Source organism: Hyperolius riggenbachi, chromosome 4, assembly GCF_040937935.1.
Source record: "Hyperolius riggenbachi isolate aHypRig1 chromosome 4, aHypRig1.pri, whole genome shotgun sequence".
Lineage (NCBI taxonomy): Eukaryota > Metazoa > Chordata > Amphibia > Anura > Hyperoliidae > Hyperolius > Hyperolius riggenbachi.
The window spans coordinates 216,096,234-216,117,525 of NC_090649.1; the positions used below are offsets into that span (position 1 = coordinate 216,096,234).

At 40.0% G+C, this 21,292-nt stretch overlaps 1 protein-coding gene across 1 annotated transcript in view; it reads right to left on the minus strand.

Moving 5' to 3' along the window:
• CSMD1 (CUB and Sushi multiple domains 1) overlaps nucleotides 1-21,292 on the minus strand; it is a 2,205,021-nt gene that overhangs the window by 1,465,047 nt on the left and 718,682 nt on the right. The window contains 1 exon segment of the mRNA XM_068281348.1: nucleotides 17,275-17,387. Coding sequence (XP_068137449.1) covers nucleotides 17,275-17,387 — 113 coding nt within the window.

Consider the following 21,292-nt stretch of genomic DNA (forward strand, 5'->3'; position numbering starts at 1 on the left):
TGCTTGAATATGCGTGCCTAATGTGCTCACACATAAAGAAAAGCATGCATTAGTAAATGCGATCACAATGTGTTCATATCAATGCAAATGTGACGCATTGTACATTAATTCTTCCATAAATATTTATGTACACCAGCTCCCTTTAAAGATTATTGACTGTGTTAATTATTTCTTCTTCTTGACCTTTTCTTAATAAAACATAATAGCTGAGCATTGTTTATCCTTGACAGTCTAATCAAAAATAAGCTCATGAATCTTATATTGTATTCAAAGAACCTTAAAAAACTGAAAACCATGTAAACATATAACTTCACTACTCAAAGTGGTTGCAGTCTGTATTGTAGAAAGAAAAATCATCCTCCCCTAATCATTGCAGTTTTATATAGGTAACTGCAGAGCTTTTTACTAGAAATATTTATCAACCATATACGTGGGCAGCATAGTGGTGTAGTGGTTAGCACATGTGCACCCCAGTTTCCTCCCACACCCCAAAACATACAGGTAAGTTTATTGGCTTCCCCTAAAATTGGCCCTAGACTATGATACATGCACTACACGATACATGCATAGACATAGGAGAATGATAGGGACTAGATTGTGAGCCCCTCTGAGGGACAGTTAGTGACAAGACAATATACTCTGTATAGCGCTGCGTAAAATGTCAGCGCTGTATAAATACATAAATAAATTAAATAAATAAACCATGATCCTTTCAAATGGGAGAGATTTTTTTTTTCTTAAACTATTAAGAACCTAAAGCTTAATTTTTTTCAAGTAGGTTGGTGGAGCAGAACAGCATGTTGTAAAGTCATGTCATATACTCTTCATTGAGCCTGTTGTAAGCATAGTATCATGAGTAGTGATGTTGCGAACATTAAATTTTTGGTTCTTAAACATGAATTTGCTGTAAACATTTGTGAATGGGTTAACCGCCATAGACTTCAATGGGCAGGCGCATTTTAAAACCTATTGAGACTGTTTCTGGCCTCAAAAGTGAGGAAAAAGTTGTTTCAAGGGGTCTAACACATGGACAATGGCATGCCGGAGGGGGATCCATGGCAAAAGTCCCGCCAAAAATTACATAGTTGACGCAAAGTCATGTTTTAGGCTGCTTTCACAGTGAGACATTACAGGTGCACATTAGTGCAGCTTGTAACGCAGCCCACCGCACAGTAATGAAAAATCAATGGGCTGTTCACAGTGCCCACGTTGCATTACATTGTAACACAGGACGTCAGTTGAATGTGTTGCATGCTACGGTGTTATGTGCGGCTAAGCCGCGTTAGACTGTGCGCACATGCTCAGTAGTGTTGGAGGAGGAGGCCTCCCTTTCTCCTCCTCGGCCAGGCACATGGCTAATTAATATTCACTGCACGGTGCGACGTGCAGTGTTTACTTCCTGGAGCGCCACTCTGTGAGGCGATTGGCTGGTGGGACCACATGATGCCGCATGCGTCCAAGAGTACGCATCGCGGCATCACGGACGCCAAAGTGAGCTGCACAACGCGGCTCACTCTGACGTCCACATCTAAGAGCACCAGGGGTTGCGTTAGGGGCACATTATGCAACCATAACGTCCTCTAAAAAGCAACGTCTTGGTGTGTAAGTAGCCTAAATCTCTAAAGGGCAGAAATCACAGTACATTCCTAAATTTGTGGAATTAAGTGCTTTAACCATTTCTGCCGCCCGGACGTGAAGCTCACGTCCGGGCGGCTGCTCTGCTGCTGTGCCACGCTTTGGGGCGTGCGATTGCGGGCGCGCTCCCGTGCCCCCATGGTGTCCCCCGGTAGCCCTGGGATCAGTGAACGCGAACATGGTTGCCGATCACCGATCCGTGTCCCCCACAGAAAAACTGAAGAGCTCTCACAAGAGGCTTCAATTTTTCCGCTTAGCAAGAAGCACAAGGAGGGAAAACAAAAATGAAGGTGGCCTTCTTGTGGCCAAATAGTAAAACTACATCTACATATTTTTTTAAATTACAATTTACACATATTAAACAACATTAAAAATTAAATTAACAATGCACCTTTATTTCCAAATAAAATATTGGCGCCATACATTGTGATAGGGACAAAATTTAAATGGTATAATTACCGAGACAAACAGGCAAATAAAATACATAGGTTTTAATTATGGTAGCGTGGATTATTTTAAAGCTATAATGGCCGAAAACTGAGAAATAATGAATGTTTTCAATTTTTTCTTATTAATCCTGTTAAAATGCATTTATAAAAAAATAATTCTTAGCAAAATGTACTACCCAAAGAAAGCCTAATTAGTGGCAGAAAAAACAAGATGTAGATCAATAAATTGTGATAAGTAGTGATAAAGTTATTAGCGAATGAATGGGAGGTGAAAATTGCTCTGATGCATAAGGTGAAAAATCCCCGCGGGCTGAAATGGTTAAAACGTTCGGTGTGTGTATACAGTGATAAGGTAGTGTAAGTGTTAGGCCTAGTTCACACTGAATGACCAAACATGGTGTTTAACGCACCGCAAACAACCGCAAAGCGCTTTAGTGATAACGTCAGGTGAGCAAATCATTGTTTTTGCTATATGACACCTCCAGGAGCTTGTGTGCATGTTTGCAGTAGTGCAGGCAATCGCGGTATTCCAGCCCCTAAGGTCAAGCTGAGGTAGTTCAATGACAGTTAAGTGACCAAAACAAAAACATGGATTCTGCACTGAGGCCTTATACAGGGGGCAATAGTGGATACTAAATGCCAGTATTGGTGGTGAAGGATTATTGGGTTATGGTCGGTGCACTACTAGGACAACCAGACCTGTCTCCAACAGCTAACGTGTGCACTGGACAAACAAAACTGTAATATAACAATAGCAAGAAAAATAAAAACAGCCCTTAGAAAGGTGAACTACTGTAGCACTCAGCACTGACTGTAACTGTCTGTAACAGATAAAGTGCACTGTATGGACACACTGAACAGCAATAACACAAGATCAAAACACAGCCTTTAGAAGGGCTCTTGTGGTTAAGTAGATGCTGAATTAGTACTGTAGCAGAAAGGAACTCCACTGGAGACACAGAGCACAGGCCTAACTAACGCTTTCCCTAATAGCAGTACAGCTCTGTCCCTAGTCTCCTACACAGCAGCCACAGTCAAAGGGTAAAATGGCTGCTGTGCTGGGGGGGGGGGGGGGGGGTCCTGGTGGGAGGGATAGATGATTGGCTGCCATGCGTCTACTGACTCTGGGATGAGGGGTCAATTTTTTGGCTCCATTATAATGTATGGGGGCGGGTCGAACACGCCACATGTTGGAGAATAGATGCGAACACGTGTTGTTCACTGTGAACTATTCGCTGGGCGAACAGTTCAGCACATCTCTAATCATGAAAGCTTGACTTTCAAACTGTTCAGAAGTGACATGCATTTTTTGCTTTTTAAAATGCTGATTTTGCCTGCACAGATATCTATATATTTATAATACATGTTTAATGTGCAGGCCTGATTTCAGGTTTAAAATCTTTAGGCACATACCAGAGATGACCCTCAAGGATTCTTAGCCCCTGAACACAACAAAATTGAATTTGCAATAGTACAGAGGGGACAAAAAACTGCAAGTTATTCTTTGCCAGGTCCAACTTTGAGGTACGGTGACCATCAATCTATTTACGCATAAACTTTATTACAAAAGGCTGTGCAAGAATGAGTGGATGAAAGTATAATTTTGCCCAGAGCAAAATGAAAATTGAGTGTTGGTGGCCGTGGGCTATGTCACAGCAGGTTAACTCACCTGGATAGCGAACCATGCCCCTCTACATATTCCTGAAATTTCCTTCTTCACAGTAAAAGGAGGAAGTATCAGAAGGATATAGAAGGGCCTGGAACATTGTGGCTAGAGGAGGCTTCCAAGATGAGTTAGCACCCTCTGCTATGGCCTGGCCAGTGTCTTGGTGAAACTGAATTTTGCTTTCCTCTGCTCATACTTACTGTTTTGTATTAATGCATGTCCCACTTTTAGAGAGCTGAGTGAGCATGTATCTTAAAAGAGAACCTGAGACAAAGGTAAAACTGATACTTACCTAGTGCTTCCTCCAGCCCCATTGACCATTGTTACCTCCCTCGCCATCCTCCTGGGTAATTTTGTTTGCCTGCTAAATGGGGTCAATGGGGTAATCCTCATGAGTCGTGCTCTTCTGCACATGTGCAGGCTGGCTTCATGCATGCAACTATCGCGTTGGCATCATGGGGAATGTTATGCACCTGCGCAGTACTACCTGTGCAGGTGCATACCACGCCCGGTAATGTAAACACAAAAGAGCTCAACTGCTGTGACTGAACGAGGATTACTGGGAATTATACAAGACAAACGGAGCCATCTGGGAGAACAGCAAGGGAGGCAATGGTGGTCATGGGGCTGGAGGAAGCCCCAGGTAAGTATTAATTATTTTACCCCCTCATCCCAGGTTACCTTTAAGCATAGAGTACAACATCTGATTTCCTGCAATGGGAGGATGGGTGTATGCCTCATGACCATGAATTTGAATGAACGAGTAACTTTTTTCTTCATTTTATTAATATCACTCTGGAGTACGATTGATTAATGTCACTTGTCTGGTTGTTATAATATAATACTTGGAAGAAACCTTCTAAAAACAAATTAGAATGTGTACAGCAAAAAACAGCCTCCCTGACATCCTCACATCCTTTCCTACATAATAAGTGGATCATTGCAGTATATTTATTTACAGTACAAAAGATAGCTAGAATTTTACTTCTTACATTCTGCAGAGGTTTGGGTAAGCAATAACCTAGTGACACAGACAGATTAGAATGTCGGAAGCCCTGTACGACAAATGTATACTGTTGCCAAGTTTCAAGAAAGCTTCATTTTTTTAAATCAGTATTCGAAAGGTTTAACACCTGCAGACTGAATTTAAAAAATAATATTTGATAACATTCAATTATATGTAGAGTGCCCTTTAATGGTTATAATAAAATATCATCCCGAGACTAAGTGGAATAAATAGGTTTATTACAGAATATACTATACTCACATTTTTAAAATAGAATAATGAAACATGTATGCAAATGCTCCTCTACATCAAACAGCAAGCAAATTTACAGTACCTGAGGCTGTTCTTTAGTCTAAATATGCTAAATTATGATGATAGATCCAATTTAAAGCCATTGAAGGATTAAGCATAACAAAAGAAGCTGCCAAAAAGTTGGATCAGACTTTTTTGGGCAACTGCTGTTCATGTTTCAAAATAAAGTACTTTTAAATGTAAAATACTGAGTTGTTGGCAGCCCTTAGAGGTAAATTGTAAGCTGTGCACCAGTGATAAAAAATAACTATAAATAATAATTAGCAGTTTGAAAATTGGCTCTTACATGTGTACATTATAATTAGTGCAGTATTTAATGTTGTTTATTCAGGGGTTGAAGACATGGGTCAGATGTTAATCTTATACCAGTATTTTCAGATCTATATATACTATCTGAGGACAAAAAGCAAGTAGGAGTATGTAACTAGCAATTATAAAGGTGTGTTTGTTGAGGAGAAGGGCTCTTTGACAGTTGACCTGTTGAACTAAACATTCAATTGCCGTCTAACGTCTGTAGGTCTGTTAGCATATTGCATTTTAAGTCATTTACTGTATATTGGATTCATCTATGTCATCTTTCTATGTCTCACCAGGTGGGAATAAGAAATCAGGTCAGGTTTGGCCCCAAAAATCTAATTTTGATCATTTTTAGCTTATTAGTATGCCACAGTATTAATAATACCGGAAAGCCCAAAAAAAACCCCCAAAACAATGCAGCCTGCTGTGGTGAATTTAAATTTCTGCTTAGGTACACATGCATATGTTATGGCATTAAGAGTTAGGGCTTGATTCACTAAGACAAATAGAAGGCCTTATCCAAGTTAACACTCCTTAACAAAGTTAACACACCTTATCAGGGTAGCATAGCGAGCACTACGAACTCGCAGGAGCTCAGGGCAAGACAAGTGGAGCTCACGTCATTGCAAACTAGCAGGCATAAGTTCGTATTGCTCGCTATGCTACTCTGATAAGGCGTGTTAACTTTGATAAGGCGTGTTATCTCTGATAAGGCATGCAATTTGTCTTAGTGAATCAAGCCCTATGAATCCATGGAACCAACCTGCCTCATGTCAATTGTCTTGTGTTGAACAGGAATATGGTAGAATGGGAAACTTGAAGCAGTTACGTGCTGCTGAGAAATCTGAAGAATCTTTGATGGTGATTTCTGTGTATGTATCACATTTCTAGTAGCTTACAGCTTTGTTAAATAAATAAAGTCATGTACAGTATGTATCTATAATGGGTCTATGACATTGATTTAAAATGCTGTTAATTAATAGGGCTGCTACTCAAAGACTTTTTTAATGACAAAACCTCGGTATAGATAAACACAATCTCTGGCTGGACAGTGGAAATGCAAACAAAGTCCAAGGCAGTTGATTTTGGTGCCATGTAACACACTGCAATGAAATTGCAGCTATTTGATCCTGAGGCGATGAGTTAGGTGTACGACACTATTAGCTGAACGGCTACATTGTTCATTACATTCAGTACTTATCAATCAGCTATAAGGAGCCAAACGTCTACTAGTTGGGCACCAGGAAGTTAGTGTTTGGCCCTACAAGGGCTAGGATAGTGTTGGTAATTAGCGGGAGGGTTAGTTAGTGTGAGAGTGAGTTATAAGGGAGTAAATAGGAAAATTTCGGTAAGAACAAATTACTGATATTTTAACCATTGCCCAACTTACCAGGCACTGCCACTATACTTACTCAACAAAGTCAATGTCTTGTAAGAGAGACTGGTCAAACAGATTTTACCATCAGCATTCCATTGATTAGTCAAACACTGGTCAATCAGCATTTCTATATTCATACATAGTGGCCAATCAGAGGTTTTGCATACCTTGACTACTTTGACAGACTCCAGGCACAAAGGGCTGGTTGATAAACTATGTTGCCTGCGTGTTGGGGCATCTACTAAGGAAGAGCTGCTGTAAAAGAGGCAAATTACAGTCTCTGTTGATTTAAATGTCAAAAGTAGTTTTGTAACAAAAGGCCTTTTTCCTTTGTCCATGTGTACAATCAGATTGCATGATTGTGCATCTATAGCCTCATACACACGCCATACCAGATGCAACGCCATACCGCTGGACCCTCCGGCTGCACGGTCTTTAGCCGACAGTATGCGCATGTGTATGCGCTGTCGGCGGACTTATAAGGCTGAGCGGATCATGCAGAAACAGCCTTATCAGTCCTCCGACAGTGTGTACACACGCGCTACTGTCATCTATTCTAAAAGACCCCCTGCGGGAGGGTCTGGCGGACCCGTCGTTGCATCTGGTATGGCGTGTGTACGCAGCTTAACATTCATTTTCAAACAGTATGATTGCAGTCCATTTTCATTACCTGAGTGCATTTTCACACTGGGGTGGTGCAGTATTTTTACCCTTTCTGGTGGTGCTTCGGGTGCGACGCACTGCATCGCTGCCTGTTTCTGGCAGACTGGTTCTGGCAGTGCGTCGGGTGCGACGCACTGCATCGCTGCTGCCAGTTTGCAGTGTGAAAACGGTCTAAGCAATTGACACAAGCAGCCCTAACTGATTATCAGCTTTCTTAAAATATATTAATACAACTTGTACATAAAAAAGAAATAATTTAGAAACATACATAGACAGATAAGGGCTGAAAAAGACTGAAGAACTGGTGGGTGAGGAGCACAAAGGTAGCTACATATTTGACATTTGATGTAAGAAAAAGAAATAAGAAATCAACACATTGTGCTTTGCAAAACACATAAGGAAGATTCAGTAGCAGGGCAGCAAGATACAGTAATGCTCAGTGAAGTAGAGCTGTACTTATTTCAAGCATTAAGTCATGCACATGTCACGGTATGAAAACTTAAGAGCACAAACTCCTCAAAATATTGGATTTTCTTTTGAACATGAGTTCATTTCTCTGCACTTGTCTTTCAGCAAATCAAGCAACAGAATGGGGATCATCATTAGCATTTAACAGCTAGATCCCCTGGAATAGAGTTTGCATCAGATTGTGATGATCCACAGCAAGTAGACTGTAAAATTCTGATCAAGCAGACCATATACATTCATTTGTTTGGCTAACTTGCAAATGGATCAGATTTTAACTGTCATTCTATACTCACCAGCACAGCTAGTAAGCTGCCTAGCACTTACACAGTATTACATAAACGTGAGTACATTTTTGTAAATATTTTAATATATCTTTTCATGGGATATCACTGAATATATGACATTTTATTACAATGTAAAGTATTCAGTGTACAGCTTGTATAGCAGTGAAAATTTGCTGTCCCATTAAAATAACTCAAAACACAGCCATTAATGTTAAACCATTGTAAGTTATTTTCAGCTCCTGTTCAGCGCATGCGCAGCACCAAATTTGGGTGCCACATTTAAAGAGAAGCTGTCAGCCATACTATCTCAGAAAAGAAACACATACAGTGGCTTGCAAAAGTATTCGGCCCCCTTGAAGTTTTCCACATTTTGTCACATTACTGCCACAAACATGAATCAAGTTTATTGGAATTCCACGTGAAAGACCAATACAAAGTGGTGTACACGTGAGAATCATACATGATTCCAAACATTTTTTACAAATAAATAACTGCAAAGTGGGGTGTGCGTAATTATAAATAAAAAGAGAAGATCGTTCTTAGGATTTTCCATTTTAACTGTGTCTATTTTAAAGTCAAACCTGATGTCATTTCCTCCCTTACTCTCCTCTGCCTGATTGTATATGCATTGCCCGCCCTCCTCCCAGTCTTCAGACACTCCCATCCAGTTGAGTGATTTTCTCAGCTTCTTAGCATAAGAGATATTGGCCAATCAGAGAGGAACAGAGGTGTGGGAGGGGGGACCAGGTGGGAAAGAGGCTTCAACCAATCAGGCTATATTAGTTATGTCTGAGAGGGACAGTAAGGCAGAGGAAACAAAAACAGCATGCCCTGCAGCTTCTTTTGTGTGGCAGATGTACCAAACAAGAGCCAGGGAAACTGGGGAATGATGTTTTATAGATAAGAAAAGTAAAAGTAATTTTTAACTTTTGGATTGCCTGGTTAGAAGCCTTATTACTTGTTTACCAGATAAAAATAAAAAAATTGATTTTTCGATTTTATACCCAACGGTTAGACTTTAAATCTCTGTTATTTGGGCCTTATTACAAGGTCTCTCTTGTAAATGGGGAGCAAGTGTATTACATTATTGCTCTCACACTCTCTCATACTGGTTGCTGCAAGTTCAACATGGCATCTCACGGCTGAAAACTCAGAGGGCCCGATGCAATTCAGTTTTCTCCTGGGTGATATTTTCACATTATGAATAAAAGGCCTTTTAAGCCACCAGCAAGCAAGAACATTTTGACAGTACTTCTTCACCGCCTTTTGTGTCCTTTTTCAATTGCAGGGTGCAAAACTTGTTTTTTTTTATAAACAGAAGCAATTATATATACTGTATATAAAAATGATCTACTAGGAGAAAATGTAGGAGAAAAAGTAAATTGGCATGGGCACTAAGGCCCATGTGCAATTCATTTTTTTACTGAGTTTTCTCCTAGGAGATAATTTTTCATCTTCAATTTAAAATAACTTTTAGCACTTTGCCATGGAAAAAATACCAAAAAGTGGGTGAAAAAGTACTGTCAAAATTATTTTGAGTTTTTGTTTGCTTGCTGGTGGCTTAAAAGGCATTTTATTTAGAAGTTGTGAAAGTATCACCTGGGAAAAAAACTCAGGTGAAAAAAGTCAATTGCATATGGCCCCAAGTATCTTAATAAAGATGTTTTGCTCTACACAATGTTGGACTAGGGCTATAGGAAGATTGCCAGCACCTTAAAACTGAGCTGCATAATGGTGGCAATGACCATACAGTAGTTTAACAGGACAGGTTCCACTCAGAACAGGTCTCACCATGGTCAACCAAACATGTTGAGTGCAAGTGCTCAACATCAGGAGGCCGCAATAGCAGCATAGGGGGCGATATACAGGCTGGGAACGCGAAGAATCACTCGCGTTCCCATGCCTGTCGGCCGGTGACGGCCCGACCGGAAGGGCTCACCGGCGGGTCCTGGGACATTGGAGCGGAGCTGCGAGGGCACCAATCGGCTGCTGGGGGCTGAGGGAAGCCCCAGGTGAGTAAATCTCATTTTTTACAGTTGACTTAAGGTTCACTTTAATCACAATCTCTCTAGTGGAATCTATCCCATCCATTATCATTGGCAAAGCGTTTAGGGAAATCGCTAGCAATCTCGTCTCTAGTGGGTTCTAGGCCTTATGCAGAGATTGTCTTGCAAATAGATGTTATTTGCAAGACAATCTCTGTCTTGGTGTTGGCAGCATTTCTGCAAAGACTGAAGGGTGGGAGGGGGGTGTCAACCTGTCAGTGCTCAGACCATATGCTGCACAATGCATCAAATTGGTCTGCCTAGCTGTCAACCCAGATGGAAGTCTCTTCTAAAGATGACACAAAAAGCCTGCCTGCTGAAGACAAGCAGACTAAGGACATGGATGACTGAAACCATGTCCTGTGGTCTGATGAGATCAAGACAAACTTACTTTGATCCCCTCCCTTTGCAAACTAGAGCAAAGGACAGAATTCCAACATGATAATGACCCCAAACACACCTCCAAGAAGACCAATGTCTTGCTAAAAAAAAGGGTAAAGGTGCTGGACTGGCCAAGCATGTCTCCAGACCTAGATGCTATTGAGCATCTGTGGGGCAGCCTAAAGCCAAAGGTGGAGGAGTGCAAGGTCTCTAACATTCACCAGCCTTATCATGAAGGAAGGTAGTGTTGGGCGAACACCTGGATGTTCGGGTTCGGGAAAGTTCGCCGAACATGGCCGCGATGTTCGGCATGTTCGGGCCGAACCCCGAACTCCCCGAACATCCCGCTTTTGGGGGCCCTATGGGGTCGCAGGCATAAGGAGGGAGCATGCCCCGATCGCGGGGGGGGTCGGAAATTCCCCCCACCCCCTCCGCTAGCGCTCCCCCCTCTGCCCGCTTCCCCATACAAAAGTTTAATGAAGTAAAACAGTACCGGTCTGGTGGTAGTGGGTGGCTGGCAGTGGGCGGCACTGTCTAGTGAGTGACTGAGGAGGAGGAGTCCGGAGAGTGACGCGTTGAGGGAGGCCGGGCAGCGGGCGGTTCAGCAGTAGTACGGTACTACTGCTGAACCGCCCGCTGCCCGGCCTCCCTCAACGCGTCACTCTCCGGACTCCTCCTCCTCAGTCACTCACTAAACAGTGCCGCCCACTGCCAGCCACCCACTACCACCAGACCGGTACTGTTTTACTTCATTAAACTTTTGTATGGGGTAGCGGGCAGAGGGGGGAGCGCTAGCGGAGGGGGTGGGGGGAATTTCCGCCCCCCCCCCCCCCCCCCCCCCGCGATTGGGGCATGCTCCCCCCTTATGCCTGCGACCCCATAGGGGGGCAGTATTCGGCCGAACAGGGCCCTGTTCGGCCGAACAGGGGCCCTGTTCGGCCCTGTTCGCGGCCATTTAGTAGTTCGGGGCGAACCCGAACTTAAAAGGCCGAACACCATCAGGTGTTCGGCCGAACTCGAACATCACCCGAACAGGGTGATGTTCTGCAGAACCCGAACAGTGGCGAACACTGTTCGCCCAACACTAAAGGAAGGGAAGAGGATCCCAGTGGCAACCAGTGGAGGTCTAGTGAACTCCTTGTCCAAGAGATTGAAGATATTGCTGGGAAATAATGAAGAGCACACAAGATATTGACACTTTAGGCACCATTTTGACATTCTTCAATGAGGGAGGTACGCAATTTTGTTGCCAGCAGTTTAAACATGTATGGCTGTGTGTTGAATTACTTTGATGGAACAGCATTTATGCTGTTATCTACCTATTTTACATTGTATCAAATTGTCATACGGTCAGTGTTGTCCTATGAAAACATATAATACAATATTTACAAACATGTACTCACTTTTGTAGGATTCTGTATAGCCTAATAATTATCAAAAGGGTAATAGACTGCATCCAGGTAAACAACACACTACTTTAAATGTCTCAGGATAAGGCAACTGTTTCAATGCATTCATCACATACAGTGAAAACATAAGACTGCATTAAATAGTATGCTAAGAAACAGAGTATGGCCATTTTTCATTAGTAATATTGACAAATTTGTGTTACCAGTGACTGTATTCATCCTGGCCTAGTACAAGCAAAGTCATCATTTTCTAAATTACAAGAACCTCACTTCCAACTAGGGATGATCAATGAGATGCAAAGATTGTTGCATTAATGAAGGGTTATGTAATGTTTTATGCAAATGTATGCAGTTTGAAAAATGACCAATCAAGTCCCACCCAGGTTTAACTTGATTGGTCCATTTTCTAGCTGCATATATTTGCATAAAAATTTACATAAATCTGCATAAACTTGGAAATATTTGCATCTCATTGAACATCCCTACTTCCAACTGACACATTTTACTGGCTGAGTTTAACATTTAGCTCGAGTCATTATACTTGATTGTCACAAACAGCAAATTTGCATCATGGAATATTGCATAGAACACAAACAAAATTTCAGTACACGTTACATAACTAACGTTGTGACTAAACAGTCAGTGAAGTATAACATTATAATCTACAACCCTTGCCTGGGCCATGTCAGACTATAGCAACGTTTGCTAAAAAAAAACCAGTAAATCTTTGGTCATATAGTACCCACAGAGAATATATTTTTTATGCCATAGGGCCTTTGATTTATTAACAAACTTATTTCCTTTGGGAAACTGAACTCATCTGCAGTAGCAGAACCTATAGTTTTACTGTTATTTCAGAAACCCTTGCCATTGTATGCAATAACACAAGTGAGATGTGCATAACCTTCCGTGAAAAAGTGATGATAACCCCCCTACCCATCAAACATAGATCACACTATGGGTGCTTTGATGCAGACCAAACCGTATCCCCGCTGCTCACACCAAGGTACAATAAAATCCTCAGGAATTTGGATCATCCTCAGTAAAGGTCCTAATAAATTAGCTCAGAAGCCATAAAGCAGTACAGACAAGTTGAAGTTCTTTGAACCATAAATTCATTCTTAATAAAAATTCGACATAGATTAGGTTTAACACCATGAATGAAACAAAGCTTTGTCCACATGACAACCAGTGCCCTTTTTTACTTTTTGTTGTTTCTGTTTGTAACTCGTGGTCTAATGGGATCTTGCATTAAGTTCTTATTTGATATCTTGGAGACATGCACCAGTATGTCATCCATTCCATGGCATTCCCCACACTGGAGCATTTGACTTACAAATGCTATAACCCTAAACAGATGAAGTACAACATTTGGCCTTTTAGATGAAGAGACAGACATTGCTTGAATAAAAAAAAAAAAAAAAAAAAGCAAGCTCAATACATTCTTAAACATTTTTCAGTTTTAAACAGAATGCAGACATTCTAATCCGAGCTCTACATTCTTTCATCCAATTTACCCTGATACTTTGAGGGACCCTTGCAAATCACATCAGCGTGAATGTGGCTTATAACGGGTGTTTTGGTTGGTTTTTTTTTTTGAGTTTTTGTTTTTTTAATGTGGAGGGCGATTTTGCAGGTAGAGTCAATAACATAATAGAAAACTTTACAGGTTTTATCCAGAGGGAAATGTTTTCAGTAGGTTAAGATATATATTATTATTATTATTATTTTAGTATTTATATAGCGCCGACATATTACGCAGCGCTGTACAGTGTATACATATATATCTTGTCACTAACTGTCCCTCAAAGGAGCTCACAATCTAATCCCTACCATTGCCATATGTCTATATTATGTAGTGTAAGTACTGTAGTCTAGGGCCAATTTTATTTTTTTAGAGGGAGCCAATTAACTTATCTGTATGTTTTTGGAATGTGGGAGGAAAACAGAGTACCCGGAGGAAACCCACGCAGACACGGAGAGAACATACAAACTCTTTGCAGATAGTGCCCTGGCTGGGATTCGAACCAGGGACTCAGCGCTGCAAGGCGAGAGAGCTAACCACTATGCCACTGTGCTGCCCATATATATATATATTAAATATATTAAATATATTGTGTATGTAGTTACTTGTACCAGCTGTTTGGTCCAAATGTTGTCTGCATTTCTTCTTCTCTCAGGCTCAGAATAGTTATTTTTTTTTCAGTTGGCTGCAGCCAATTATACATTAGGCTTATTTAGTATGTATGCATCATGGTGATATGGCCTCCTTTTCAGTTCATGATAAGAAAAGAGTTTCTAGGCCATATCAAGGGGCAGATGTCAGTGGCTACTCCTGAAAAGCAAGGTTCACTACATTTTAAAACAATATACTAAATATTCCAGCAACAGTCTGATGTTGCTCTATACATTTTTCTTTGTAATTTCTTACTTTTTCAGTACTTCTTAACGTAATATATTCCTTACTTTTAAACCCAATTTATCTTCAGTTTTACACTCAAACTGTGAGATCTTTAATAGGTATGATTCATTAATTAGGATATATATTTGTGGTGAAGCATTCAAATTGTCTTAAGGTTATGATTAAAATCTACCGTGACTTATATTTTAAAATGTCTTAGCATGTCTGTAGTGCTTTTTGGTGACTGTCTTATGAGGAAATAAAGGACATTCAATAAGGATGAAAGATCATGCTGTGAATTCCTTTTATTAGACAATTAACACTGCCAGAATTTTTGTAACAGTCATAACCTTATAACAATTATAGAGCAGGAACAGTTATATCCTTAGATAGAACGCTTGGGCTCATAACCTATTAACTTTTTCCTCAAGTTTTTTACAAAAAAAGATTTTTAAACCTTACAAATAAAATACCTCTTTAAATGGTCTCAGTGGTCACACACATTACAGTCTTTATTTATTTTTATTTGATTCAACTAATCTGACCCAATACGAAATACAGTTAATACGAAGTTTTGAAGAAATTATTCGATTTAACACACACATATTTAACCACTTCAGGATTCTGCGTACGCATAAGTACGCATCTGAATCCTGAAGCGGTTTTCATGGAAACGGCCACTCGAATGAGCGGCCGTTCCATGTCAGTTCACGGAGGGTGTCTCCGTGAACACCCTGCGAGCCTCCGATCGCGGCTCGCAGGGTAAATGTAAACAGGCGGGGAAGATCTTCCCCGCTGTTTACATACATATGGCGCTGCTGCCGTGACAGAGATCGGCGATCCCCGGCCTCTGATTGACCAGGGATCGCCGGCATCTGATAGGCTAAAGCCTATCCTATCCGGCGCAGGACGGCTTTCCATCCTGCGCCGCACACAGGGGACGGGAGAGTGAGGGAAGGAGGCAGAGGGAGGACTAGTGCTGCGGAAGGGGGCTTTGAGGAGCCCCCCCGCTAGGCACAGCAGCACGGTGGTGATCAGACCCCCCCAGCAGGACATCTCCCTAGTGGGGAAAAAAGGGGAGGGGGAAGTCTGATCGCCCTGCCTGATTTCTTATCTGTGCTGCGGGCTGAAGAGCCCCCGCAGCACAGATCAGCCAAACCTCCCGGAACCTGGAAGTGGTTAAGATTACCACGATTTTGGGGAAAAAAAATTGTAAACATTGAAAAAGTTGGTTAGTTAGAGAACCCTCCTCCATGGCAACCTTTAACTCATTAATTAACTTTTGATTATTTGCATTTTCATAGAGCTACATTTTCCACAGTGACATATATCACCATATTCTATCTCTGTACATCTATCAATATCTCAGGCGATCAACATTTGCAGTTTAGCATTACAATTACCACTGAACACCACAGCATTACAACATTTACCACACTTTATTTTGCTACAAACACTTAATGATTTCTGTTTATTTATTACATAAATAAATCAAGTATAATACCTACCAAATATATATTCCTACCAAGAAAAAAAAATTATATAATTTTTCACACTACACACCATAACACCTTTCCATCTTTTCATTATATACAGCTATACACACACACTTTCATAATTCCATCCTTTTTGTTGTTTCAACAAACAACAAAGCTTGGTATGTACTAAATAGTTTTGGTTGATCACGATGTCAGGCAGACAACTGGCTTAAAAAAAATAAAAATAAACAAACTTCCATATTCCATCTCTCTATGGATTTCATTTAAAGAGACACTGAAGCGAAAAAAATTATGATATAATGATTTGTATGTGTAGTACAGCTAAGAAATATAACATTAGGAGTGGAGACATAAGTCTAATATTGTTTCCAGTACAGGAAGAGTTAAAGCGGATCAGAGATGAAAAACTAACTAAAACAAGTAACTTGTCTATATATCTTATCTAAAGTTTAGATTTACACAGCAAATCTATCTGCAAACAGCTTTAGTAGAATATGATTATTTATTCCTGGGATAGATTGACAGCAGCCATGTTTGTAAACATTACACAGAGGCAGGCTTATCTGCTTCTTGAGCACTCAGCCTGTGAAAAAAACCTAGTCCCCCCTCCTCCTCCCTCCTACCCTCTGCCTCTGAAATCAATTGCTAGTAACACCTCCCCCTCCTCCTGCCCAGACTGAGCTCCCATGAGCCCTTGCTACTGCCAAGGCTCTCTGAAAACAAGTGGGCGTGATTTTTTTTAGTTTATAGGGATTTAGAGTATTAAAATAAAAACAAAAAAGTATTTGGCTTGAGGAATGCCCTATAAACAATAGGAAAGGAACACAATTATGCAATGAGTAAAAGTTCACCTCGGATCCACTTTAAGAAACTCCAGTTATCTATGCAAAAGAGCCATTGAGCTCCATGACTTTTAAAGTCACAGAGAGCTCTGTCTTCTGAAGCCTGTTATCTCAACTGTCAGTCACTGTATTTTCTTTTTCTCTGCAGAGGACAGGTCAATTGTTCACTGGCCTGCTCTGTAAAATCATTTTGAATGCTGAGTAGTGTGTAAACTGCAAATGTTAGAGAATGATGCAATGTTGTAAAAAACACTATATAACTGAAAATAAAAATATGAGAATATTTTCTTTGCTACTAATGTTCTAGTAAATATCCGTACTACACAACAAATTCATGATATCATAATTTTTCGCTTCAGTGTCTCTAAGTCTGCACGGTCAGGAACAATTTATCTTTCTTGGTAAATGTTAAGCATACATATTTGTTCAACTGAGTATATATGAACAAATGTGTCCACAAAATTACACAGAACGAAATTAGAGAAGGATATTATCTAACACAGCTATTGGAAAATCCAAAACAAACAAGGAAACATTACCTTCATACACAGCTTTAAATCCTTGTGCACTGACAGCAAAGTCTGTTGTGAACCATAGTGTGAGAATAGAACCTGTGCTTACTATTGATGATGGAAGCTGAAATCCCGATAACCTGAAAAAATAAAGAGAAATACATTCATTGATCACTGAAGTATTTTCTTAAACACATACACAAGTGTGCCCACACATTCAAGGAAAAAGAGACAGAGAGGGAGAGCGATAGAAAGTATAAAAAACTGAAGAAAAACCTAAAACTCAGAGATAAAACTAATGCCTTCACTTTAGCTTGCAAACGATCTATTGTGATGATAGCCAAACCATGCGCCATAATACATTTATACATCGCCATTGAATCCATCCTCTGCTCCTCTATAATTGTCTGGTATGCAGGTGAATTCGATTTTAACTAATCTGACCCAATACGAAATACAGTTAATACGAAGTTTTGAAGAAATTATTCAATTTAACACACACATATTTAAGATTACCACGACTTTGGGGAAAAAAATTGTAAACATTGAAAAAGTTGGTTAGTTAGAGAACCCTCCTCCAAGACCACCAGCAAACCAAGACTGCCAGCAACAATTATAGACTACAATGAGTGATTGAGTGATTAATACAGTGGAAAAGATAATTGGTGCTTCCCTGCCACTGCTAGACCTCCTCTATACCACTAGATTGAGAATAAGTACCACCAGGATTTTTCATGACCCCTCCCACCCTGGCAGTTAGTTCCCTGAGCTCCTCCCATTAGGCCACCATTACAGAACAATCCACTCCAGAACCGCCAGACACAAGAGCACCTTCTTCCCCCAGGCAGTCTTTCTACTAAACTTGAACCTCTCCCCTTCCCCATCAGACCTGCCTTCCTGCAGCACCATATCCCCTGGCACTGTATTACCCCAAGATGCACACTCTGAACCTCCAAACACACTTAAGCAGCTCTGCCTCTCCCACAGCTGTTTTCTGAGTTCTTATGTTTGTCCCCTATGCTATACTGTGTATTCTTCTCATGCTTGAGTCTAAGCAATCCCTATGTGTCTATGCGGTGCCATGTTCTACTGCAGTGCCACTGCCATGTGTACCACAGATAATTCTAGGCACATCAAGTTGATTCTGATTCTGATCTGGCCAGAATTTTGTATTGCAATATTTGTACATTTCTGTCAGGGACTTTTCAAATTGTTTTTACAATTTCCTCCTACTTTGTCTCTTCTAATTAAGTGACCATGTCTGTTTCCACACTCATTGTTTGACATGACAAATGAGTTAGTTACAGTCAATTTATGTATTATGTTGTCACATGATGACCAACAGAACTACAAAATCATATACAACTGTAAAATGCATGTGTTTGCATATGTACATAATATGCTTCAGAATAAAATGCACTATATATATATTTTTTTTTATTTCTTACATCACAGCCTGTCACTAACAATACGTTTCAAAATCACTTATTGAATAGCAGTTTCTCAGATTTCTCAGTCCAACTGCCACAATATTTTGAAAGCTAGTAGGAAGGCTAGCCAGCATCATTGTACAAATAATTTCCATGGACTGATTTTGTGAAGAACAAAGGAAATACTGAGAATCCCCTATGAGAAGATGGACTAGTCTAAAACCTGTCAGCTCTTTCAGATTGTTACTGCTTGACTGTGACTTAAGATAAAAGTATTTATATTGCATTTTGCTCTGGAAGAAGAGTACTTCTTCTAAGTATAGATGCACATGTATTACACATTTTACATTTTTTATGATAGTGGTCCTTTAATAACTTACATCCATTTAGTCAGTACTACTGTACTGATAATGGACTGCATCAAACCTTACCAGTGGCCTTACTGGTACTAGAATGATACTATAATTAGTTACTACAAGAAAATGTATGCATGCATCAAACACCAAGTTTAACCCTAGCAAATCTGACTTTGCACATTTGGCCTAATTGGCTTAAATCGCTATACTATAATTAGGAATTAGGAAAAGCTAACAATTTTACGATGACTGAAATCTTTCTTTTTCTATTTTTTTTAAAGCTTTGCAGTGAACCTAATAAGAGGTGGATCAAGAATGTGCATGTGATTTTATAGAAGCTTGGAGTATCATGAATTGCATTGAATTAATATTATATTAAATTAATATTGGTGCTCAATGCCACATTTCTATCACTTACTATCTAAACAGGAAGTGTTAAGTGCCTTCAGGAGTGGCAGTTCTGCCAATTTTCATACTAAAACCAAAACTCTCAATGGAAGCAGGGCTGTGGAGTCGGAGTCAAGGAGTTGGTGCAATTTTGGGGTACCTGGAGTCGGAGTCGGTGATTTCATAAACTGAGGAGTCAAACTATTTTTGTACCAACTCCTCCGCCATGCAGAGATGGAGTGGGAGGAAAAAATCACACTAATGGCAAAAAAGACAGCAATATAAACCTCTGAAAGTTTCTAACCTACTTCCACATGGTCCAAAACTAAAATATAATAATGTTCTACAATTGGGGTTTAAAATAAATCCAGTGTGAGCTCTCACTGCTGCAATAATCATTTGAAGATAAAAGTAAAATTACCCACAAATGTATGCAAAGTACAATAGCAGATTTCCCACCATGTTCCACCATGTAAAACACGAAGGCAGCATAAAGCTTTTATGAAATATGATTTCAATCTTGTGAATTATCCAAAATGGCATTTTGCATTGTGAATATGGAAAAGACTTTTCCCAATTGTTCCCAGAGTTTCATTTGTATTCTTTACAGGCTTAGAAATGCACTGAGCATTATAAGTTTCTGGAATATGAAATTGCTGGAGGACAGTTAGGTAAAATGTACATAATTGTTTCAAAGCAGCACACTTAGCTGGCTAACTAGAACTGCGAAAATTCATTAAGAATAGTGTTGGCTTTCCCTTCAGTGCAGAAAGATCAATGCATGAAGTCATTTAATGTTACCTATTATGCACTGATGTACAAGGAAGCAATTAATAATTAGAACTTTGGGTAATAATGTTCTAACAAGGACAAGAAAAATGATGTTCATATTCTCTAGATATTTTATGATTTGGAAAATATAATGTATTATTTTCATCATGAGTTATCACTATATTTTCTAATGTGTGTAGGTATACATTTGTTCAACTATGTAAATTTTAATTTAGTGTTTTACATATTTCCCATTCCTGCCTGTTTCATGTGATGATGTCTACTTTCAGATTGCTATGCTGTTTTAGCAACAGTAAACTGGTCAACTTTGTAAATACATGACTATGGAAAAAACTGTATAAAAAGTCATTAGGGCCTACTAGTCTGACCAGAACATAAGTGATGGCACCAACCGGTTATCAGCACCGTGCAGCTTTGTAAATACTATATTTTCAATCATGCTATATAGTCTTCCTGTCATGGTATGTATGTGCGTACATCTTTGAGAATTGTAAGTACCGGTATTTGATCTTTGATTGATGATTTAGGGCTGATGTGATTTAGGGCTGTTTCACACCAAAATGCATTTTGTCATTAGCAATTTTGGTTGAGTGATTTTAATGCTAATTTTAAGCAATTTTCACAGTGCTTTTTCTTTTCTATACTTTCTACAGAATTGCTATTGCTGTAAAAATGATCCAGTGATTTTGTGATTTTTTTTTTAAAGCGCTTGTGCTTAAAAAAAGTGCTTGGTTAATAATATCAAATAAGCTATTTCACACTGGAGTGATTTTTTTTTTCTTTAACACTCCTGGCGGTCTAATAATTTCCGCCAGGAGGCAGCGCAGCAGTTTTTTTAAAAATCATGTGGCGAGCCCAGGGCTCGCTACATGATAGCCGCTGCTCAGCGGCATCCCCCCGCCCGCTTCGATCAGGAGGCTTCCCCCGTCGCCATGGTGATGGGGCGGGATGACGTCACTTTCTCTTTTTTTTTAAAAAGCGCTTGTGCTTAAAAAAAGTGCTTGGTTAATTATATCAAATAGGCTATTTCACACTGGAGTGATTTTTTTTTCTTTAATGCTAGCGATTTGAAAATCACTG